Source organism: Morone saxatilis, unplaced genomic scaffold, assembly GCF_004916995.1.
Source record: "Morone saxatilis isolate NCDOM2014 unplaced genomic scaffold, NCSU_SB_2.0 Contig2, whole genome shotgun sequence".
Classification (NCBI taxonomy): Eukaryota; Metazoa; Chordata; class Actinopteri; family Moronidae; genus Morone; species Morone saxatilis.
Genome location: NW_023339762.1, coordinates 2,502,818 through 2,511,525, shown reverse-complemented (window position 1 = coordinate 2,511,525; position 8,708 = coordinate 2,502,818). Strand labels below are relative to the sequence as shown.

General features: G+C 41.7%; 1 protein-coding gene across 2 annotated transcripts in view; it reads right to left on the bottom strand.

The window, feature by feature from the left end:
* Nucleotides 1-8,708, bottom strand: part of cunh16orf70 (chromosome unknown C16orf70 homolog) — an 11,228-nt gene continuing 2,520 nt past the window's right edge. The window contains exons 4-16 of one of the 2 annotated variants that reach the window (XM_035664515.1): nt 8,042-8,085; nt 7,598-7,677; nt 7,409-7,503; nt 5,402-5,499; nt 4,879-4,991; nt 4,327-4,460; nt 3,961-4,044; nt 3,235-3,317; nt 3,000-3,043; nt 2,866-2,915; nt 2,185-2,243; nt 2,001-2,073; nt 1-1,599 (exon numbers count right to left, since the gene is read on the bottom strand). In XM_035664515.1, coding sequence (XP_035520408.1) covers nt 1,504-1,599; nt 2,001-2,073; nt 2,185-2,243; nt 2,866-2,915; nt 3,000-3,043; nt 3,235-3,317; nt 3,961-4,044; nt 4,327-4,460; nt 4,879-4,991; nt 5,402-5,499; nt 7,409-7,503; nt 7,598-7,677; nt 8,042-8,085 — 1,053 coding nt within the window. In that variant the 3' untranslated portion in view covers nt 1-1,503. The remainder of the gene's footprint in view (nt 1,600-2,000; nt 2,074-2,184; nt 2,244-2,865; nt 2,916-2,999; nt 3,044-3,234; nt 3,318-3,960; nt 4,045-4,326; nt 4,461-4,878; nt 4,992-5,401; nt 5,500-7,408; nt 7,504-7,597; nt 7,678-8,041; nt 8,086-8,708) is intronic. The other variant, XM_035664516.1, reaches the window with a different exon arrangement.

Below are 8,708 nucleotides of genomic sequence, written 5' to 3'. Positions count from 1 at the left end.
TGCTGTGTGCTTCAGTGTGTGTGCGTGTGTGTGTGTGTGTGTGTGTGTGTGTAGGGGAGGGTGTGTGGGAGGGGGGGGCACCACTGAAGAAAGGTGGAGGAAGAGTGAGTAGGAAGGGAGCTGATGCTGGATGTTTGGATCATTCGGCTTTGCGAGGCGTCATATCTCGTCCCCCTGGCGCTGCGGGCGTGTTCTGGGCCCACACGTCTCTCCACACCCCTGAGTGCGTTTGGTTTTCTTCTCTTGTACGACAAAATCTGGACTTTTTGGTTACAGTCCTCTGCAGCTTCCAATGCGTTTGGCTCTGATGGCTCTTGGTTGGACTGGGCCGGTTTGGTTCTTTGCGGTTTGGATGCGTCCGGGTTTTGATTGAGCCAGTCGGGTCTGGTTCTGAAGTTGCGGCAGGAAGACAGGCCGTACTGGTTGGGCTGGCAGTGTGGTTGGTTGATGTGTATTCAGTCAAGACTTTGGCCACAGCAGTTTTCATTGGCGACGATGTCAAATACACAACTTTATGTTGGACGTTACAGTTTTTACAATTGCTAAAACACCTGACCCCATTCTCTGAAACGCTCAGAGCCCCAGACCCCTTTATCCAATCATTCACTCGAGGTGTGGAGTCTTGTCGAGGCTGGATCCAGCACACCAGAGGGTTCTTCCCCCGTTGCCTGGCAACATCGCCTGTGATGTAGACAAAGTCATCTGGCTTGAGCAAACACAAAAGACGTGATGCTGAGGCCGAATGAATTTCTCATCTGCATTACAGCACTGTAATACTTGCAGTTCTTACAGTATGTGATATGTTCTGTACTGAGTTGTGAATATACATGCAAAATGCATTTATGTAACATACTCAGTAGCAATGTTTTTCTGTTTCATGCCATGAACACTGTTTTCTATTTTTTGATGTGGTGATAAAAAATTTTGATTTTGCCAGAAGAGAAAGGGGCTGTAGGTTTGTCTTAGCTATTGTGAAAAACTGTAAACACTGTGATTTGTTGCAGATGATATTTAATTGCTGATCATCTTGGTTCTTGCCATATACAGGCTGCCAACAAACTCTTCTTCTGTGGTCCTTGGCAAATGCAGTCACAGGATGGAAACAGCAAACAGGATTCTTCACCATGTCAGTCTGCAGCACCTCCGTGATATTCCCACACAACCAAGAAACCCTTTCAAAACATTAGTGCTCCTACACTGTGGCCACATCACAAGGTCCTGGTTCCTGGTATAGTCTGGGTTGGGTTAACTGTGCCGACTGGGTGTGTCCGACTGGAAGAGTCTCGAGTCTCAGGACGCACCAGGAGAAGCTGATTTTTATATTTATTCTGAGTTCTGGTTGTGTTTCTGTTGAACGAGTAGCGTCTGAGCTGGGCTAAGAATAACTTTGTTGCTCTGGGTTAGGTCTGCTTGGTTAAGAATCTGGCTCTGGGTTAGAGGTTCAGTCAGTAGAGGTACTAGATTCAGGACAGGCCAGAATGGGATGTGGTTCTGGTTACTTGCTCAGTGGGAACTACTACTAGACTCAGGTCGGGCTTGACTGGCGGTCCGTGGGGCACCATAGAGGGTCACTGATGCTATGTGGTTATTCTGCATCACCTGAGGAAGAGGCAGACAGAAAGTGTGTTAGAGTGGACTGGATCACACATTAAAGTATGCATTTGAAATATTCTGAAATATTCAGACAATGGGTCCATTCTCAAGGCTTTTGTTTTGAAAATATTAATGAAGTAAAATGAAGAAAACTAATTTAAATTACGATTGTGAACAAAATTGTGTAATTTCCTTTGACACATTATTAGTACAAGTACCAGCTTCAGAATTTCTATTTAATCCAGAGTACATTTTTGACATAATGGCAATGAAAAAACAAAGACCAACTTTGGATAATGGTTATAGTTATTAATGAGCCCTTCAGACAACCAATGCATCTATGTTAACTATACACATATTGTCCACACTCCAATGCCAGCAAAGGCTACAGAGGTACGTGTTCGGACCTCAAAGATCATCCTCTGCAGTCCAAAGCAGAAGGTAGAGCCGAAGGGGTTGGTGTTATTGGCTGATGAGGACCTGTCAAACACAAACACCCAATGTCAGAAAGGGCACTCACTTGGATAGAAGCTATTTATAAAAATCTTGTACTTAAAATAGCAATGTAATGTCGTGTGTGTGTGTGTGTACCTGTGCAGCACTACAGGCTTTTCCATGGGGTGACCCAGTAGTTCCTGAATCTGATCCCACTGACAGAGAAACAAAAGGTTAGCCGCATGTTTGTCCACCTGTACCACAACGTCAGGAGAACTGTAGAAAAGGTTGATTAGGGGAACAGCAACAAGGCTGTGGTTGTATTAGCATCCAGGTGATAGTGCTGCTGTTTCCATTGGCGGAATACATTCAGACACACTGTGTAGTAAAGGAGACAGAGACTGTAGATCAAAGTGGCATTGCTGAAGTAAAGATCAAACTATCCTGTTTTCACTAAATAATCATCTCCATAACATTTTTTTAAACAAAATTGAGGCAAATTCTGGGATACTTTTAGCTTTTGGTGAATAAAAGTGCTGTCACAAGACTTTTATTATAGTACTTCCTCTGTGGCAACATCAGAAGATAACTGCAGCCTCAGTCTGAAACAGATGTCACATTATCCAACTTTCATGGCATGAAACAAAGGCTGTACTAGTGATCCAGAGACCAGGTTTTAGAAGTGGCAATGGCAACGAAAAACAGAAAACTGAACTATGTAATATCCTACAAAGAGGTAGAGTCCGAAATTAGAAAGCTGAACTCAGTCATCAGACTAAGAGACCTTTCAACAAAGCACAGTTCAATAAATTTCCATATCCCAATTCCATATCTGACCTTGCTGTAGGTGGTTAAGATGCAGTCCTCCGTCTGAGAATCGGCTCCTTCTAAAGTGCAGAGAGAGAGAGAAGAAAAAGACATTAGATGAAAGGCAACACACAGGGTTCATTTATGACTGAAAACTGTCTCACCTTTCTTAATGACTAGTGGAATCTTAAAGTCACATCGATGGTATCTGTGATGAGAGAGGAAACATAATCAAAAGTCCAGAAAATTAAACTAAGGACAGAAATGTCAGTGTTTTTGCCCCGTAGCTGATGCCCGCAAGCCGGTCGTAACAATGTAGATAATCACACACAGATGATGCAGTCTCGTCAGCCATGATGGAGGATCATGAAGAAAGAAAGAAAACAACTAGATATTTACATATTGAAGTTGTAATGTCCGGGGAAGTTGGTATGGAGGACAAACTTCTTAACCAGGTGACTTGTAGAGTCAAACAGGATATCCTGAAAAATAAAAAAAAAGACAATACTTTAGGTTTGCTTTTGCGCCATGTTTGCCCAGACCAGCTCACTACAGTCCTATCTACTGCAAACAGCGGGGCGAGTAAATGCAGATAGAGGCAGGATCACTCCCCCACACCCACCCATCTTTGTTGCCAGCTGGCCACCGAGCAGACGCAGAGGAGCTCAAGCCTCTTGTTCAGAGGATCTGAGCGGTGGTCCAAAAAAAAACAACTAAAAAAGGATCGTTTGTGCCAAATGATTGAAAACTAAGTGACCAAAACAACCGAAACTCCTATTTCATGCAATCCCACAGTCCTGTAATGAATACTTTCATGCACCCTACTTTACAGTTATTTTAAAAATCAGCTGTGCATGTGATTAGAAAAGAGCTGAGAAACAGAATCGCTTGTTGACCACCATCAAAAAATGTGCTTTTGATACGAACAGCCTATTCATTTTGAAAGAGCAACAGCTAATCAGGAACTCTAACACTCAACCGGACCAATGGTTTAACTTAATCACTGGCTCAGTAACTGAGTAAGTCTTGGACTATCACCTATGTAGGGCCTGGTCCAGCCAAAAGCGCAACCTCAAAAGAATACAAACTCATAAACATGAATATGCCTAGGCTGAGTTTACGTACCACTCCGAGGGTGAAGTAGTTGAAGAAGTAGTCGTTACATTTAGAAGGAACCTGCTTGTGAGGTGATGGAGAGTGGATCTTCATCTAAAATAAAGAACGATACAGAGAATCAATGACACTGTATGTCTTCAAGATTAATGCCGCAATTAAATATTTTCTTCTTCGGCAGATATGGAAAAACATTTGCATTTATCTGCAGTTGTGTTTCTGGTCACCTGATGAATGCTGAGCAGTCAGAGTGATACAAGATAGAATGTAGATCAACATAGGACGAGCAGAGCTTAGTGAAAATAATACGCGTAGTTCTAACAACAACAACAACAACAACAAGAAAGAAAAACCCTGAAAGGAACAGAGTTTTCTTACCTTGTCCTCAGACTTGTAAAAGACTTTATGTGGCGAGCCCAGAGCACCCAGTACATCCTGACAGGAATCGCCAAAGTAGATGTTCCTTTCTAGGGACCTCACTTTAGAATCAGCCATCACACCTGGACCACAACCTGCACTCACACATCACAACGCAACAGGAAAGGAAATCACTCCATCTCCAGATAAATAACAAGAACACAAAGTCAAACAGCACGTCAGAGAATAGCAGTGACAATGATGGACCATAAAGCTAGACAGACATTGCCCAGCCAGGTAGCTGCAGCTAAATCTGTGTTTATCCATTTTACACTATTTCAAATAAAAGGTTAAATAGTTTAAGATGAGTCTGCAGTAGAGACAGACAAATGTATTGTGATCAATATGGTTAATACTTAATACAAATCAAATGCAAAGTGATCATTGGCAATTTAAAAATATTTAGTTGCAAGAGAGAAACACAAACATCAAGTGAATCAATCTGATATGAAGACATGCGAGGAAAACTTGTTGAGTCCAGTTCGCAGTCCTCAAGACAGAGACATGTGTTACCTGCAGTGAGGAGGCGGAGTTTGAGCCCCAGAGGTCCTGCCCGGTCTCTCAGGACGTCAACGCACTCTGCAAAGATGTTACCAAGGAAACAAGCCAACGGCATCACCGGAGCTCTGAGGACAGAGAGAACAGCAGTGTGTGTGTGTGTGTGTGTGAGTGCGTCCTTCATTACTGACGTTTTGTATTTGTGTTTCTTATGGATTTTTGTTCTTTTTGTTTTTACTGTTCACACGTGTTAAAACTGTGAAAACTCCACAAAGTCATACTAGTGTGTGAACTTAAGGATCTCAAGCAATGTCTTTTGGTAAAAGGCAGTGATAAGATTGATACATTGCTACAATATTCACTAAATCTTCTAAAAAACACTCATCTATACAACAACAATAAACCAGCGACTATATCAAACAGTAACCATCAAAACTGTGAGCTAATGACTGATCATATGGCCACTAATCAATGATCATCTACCGCTGTTTGTCCTCCAAAGGTTGTGTTTGTGTATCTGAATATGTGCGTGCGTTACCTTGTTTCTTGCAGATTGTTGCCAGTGTATATGTGCATCCTCTTGACCATGGCCCCGTGTGGAATCTGCAGGGAGGCCAAACCCATGGCAAAGTTAGGCTGCCAAGGCAAAACAACTTGGAGTAATACGGGACTGGAATATACTGGGTTTGTGTGTGCACATCAACAAACTGTACACATTAAGAAGACATCGCACAACAATTTGACGTTTCACAAAATACAGATGTACAGTACATTTCACCCAACTACAGAAAGATGTGATCATTTATGATAAAGCACTGTGGAGTGGAGACCTCATAACGCACTGACTGACCTATATAGCAGTGGGAAAAACTCAATGTTTCCACAGATCGGTGGTGAGACTACATTTTAATCCAACTTGGATCTCTGTCAGGTAGAAACTTTTTTTTATCTGGGAGAGGTCCAGTATCTAATCAAAATTCATTGTGACTCAGCAGGTTACTTCATTTTGTTTCTGATTTCTTTATGTGCATTTCCAAGTTGCACTCATCACCACCTAGCAAACAGAGATGCAAAACATCTGCATGAGTCATTCTTAAATTAAATAAAAGCAAAAGTCTTAAGGAGTTTACAGAAAGTTATCCTTAGTGTTTTTATCTATTTGCCCTTAAGGTTTCAAGACATTTGGCATTAACATTTTCAGAATTAATTAAGTTCAATGGAAAGGGTGAAAAATACTCTTTGAAGTCACCATATAAGGGATTATGAGTTACAACGGTGTGATAGTTACAAATTCAGACGTTGAATGTGGGAAAAGCAAAGGGATCTGAATGTGTTCTGAACATAATGCAATATAAACCTCTGTGTCTTTATTTATTCTCTGTACACTAGCAGTTTGATCTAAAAATCCACTCAGCTCACAACGAATCTCAGACGCATCCATCTGTCATCTTACACGACAAACAGGAAACAAACTGCAGCCAAGTGTTGAGCTTTAGACAAAGAAATGCAAATATTATAACTCCAACTAGAAGCTGCAACGACCATGTTTGTACCTGCACACTGCAACTACAGATGACAAGCAAGCACAAGCTGTTTCAGTAAATCAAACAAAACCATACAGGCAACTCAAGGTGCAGCTCGGGGTGGACTGGAAGGTTTAAGAAATAATTAACACAGTCACTATCACATCACAGATATTATGTTAAAGCAGCCAAATGGCCAAACCAAAGGAGATGTGATAAGCTGCAAAAACCTTGTAAATGGGATATGAAGTCAGCTGAGGTGAACTGAACTTGTGAAAAGGAGCAGTGAAACATCAGTACGTGATGTGGCAATGCAGAATGGAGCAGACGGCAGAGCAGCTGGTTCAAGACGTGCATCACCCAAGAACTCCACAGCTGTACAGTACAGACAGTGAAACATCCACTGAGCTTCTGACTAATCCAAAAACAAAGCCACAAAGGCAAAAGCCTTTATATAATCAGAAAGAAGTATGAACATGCAGTTTGCAGATGGTTCGTGTGGACATGTCATATTGTCTCGAAAATCCAAACTGAAAGCTGCTGGGTGTCTGCGTTGTTTTGGAGAACTGAATTATGAACCAATGCTGCCGGGGCTAACCCAAGTCCCCCAACTCCCTGCTGCATTCAGATTTTCACTGCTTACATAACACTGCAATGAGTCTTTGACATATCAACAGTACAACGCTGCAAATCGTACTTGGTGCTTTTTGAAAACTGTCAGAAACATCCAAGAAAAAAATCTTTTGTGCCCAAGTATAAACAAGCAGTGAGACCATCACATTGTCAACATGCATTTGGTTTCTTTTTTCAGTCCCACACTGTTTATCATGATGACGTAACACCAAGCTGACAGGGATTCGGGGACATGCTAAAGGAAAACACAGAGCTTGACCTCAGACTGTCCACATAGAGGGTAATCGGTTCATTCACAAGGCTGCCCTTATTCCCCTGGGACATAAAGAAACGGCCACTCAGCCCTTCTTTAGAACGCTGACAAGCAAAATCGGGAGAAACGTTCTCACCTCGTATTTTGGAGCTTCGTTCCATGAGTCCAGTTGGAAGGAGAAAGACAGTCCTCGAAAGTTGAGATGGAACAACTGCTCTGCAGCATTGTAAACTGGACAGACAGTGGGTGGGTGAAGAAGAGATAAGTAATACCAAAATGTAGGTTCATTTTATTTGTGAGAGTGTGTTTGTGCTTTGTAAAGTACCTCCAGGGTGCGTAGCTCCAAATGACTGGTCTATTTGCTCTATTGTGGGGGCAATGGCCTGAGAGTTGAAATGGACTCCACTGAAACACAATACACACACACACAGCCAGTGTTATGTCTATTAACATTTATGTACGCTGTGCTGCATTAGTTGAGGAGACATTGCCAGAGAAGTGAAATGGATTTCACTAAAAGACATCATCCCATATTAGCCATATAGCCACCATTATTATTACATAGTTTAAGAAACACATTAAAGCAGGTAGCCTCCATTACTGTGATGTATTTCACTGAGTAGCTGTCTGAGAGAGCTATGAGTTGTAGTTGAAAACAGTCTCAGTGGCAACATAAAATGGACAGTGTACACACAATGACAATCGGTTGTTATTCAACAGGTGTGTAAAACCCCTTGACTTAATTCTGGTATTCTATATTTCTACTCACCAGTATTTTAACTTGACTTTGCTCAGGTCATACACTTCAATCACCTGTCACAAAGAAATATGGATAACGTTAGGGTACTAAGGGTACAAAACAAATTGTTAGTTAAATGTCATTAACAAGGCCACAGGAGTCAAATATCTCTGTCAATTATCTAGAAATGGGGGAAATGTTGCAACTTTGGTATACTGCTGCTATTAAATAACTGCAGAGAAACACCACAATCATCTCTCATTAATATCTGCTCTGCAAGTTCAACTCAATCCCTGTTAGAATTCCCATTTGATATCAACCAATATATAGCTGTCATTTACATACTGTGGCCTTATTGAGAGGCAGTCTCGTTAAAAATATTTTTGGGGGGAGCGACACTGGAAACACACAGAGGAGCTCTCTCTTTAAAGGACCAGTGTGGAGGATCTAGTGGCACGTTTGGTGAAGTTGCAGATGGCAACCATTTGAATACTGCTCAGCCTTGTAAGTGTGTAGGACAAACTACGGTGGCCATAAAACTCACGAAAGGCCCTAACTAGAGCCAGTGATCATTCAGGGCTACTATAGAAACATGGCGGTCTCAGCTCATTCTAATGAAACAAAAGCACAACGATTCTTACATCCTGGTGATTGTATACTAATAAAAACATACTTGTGAATATTATATTCCATTTCT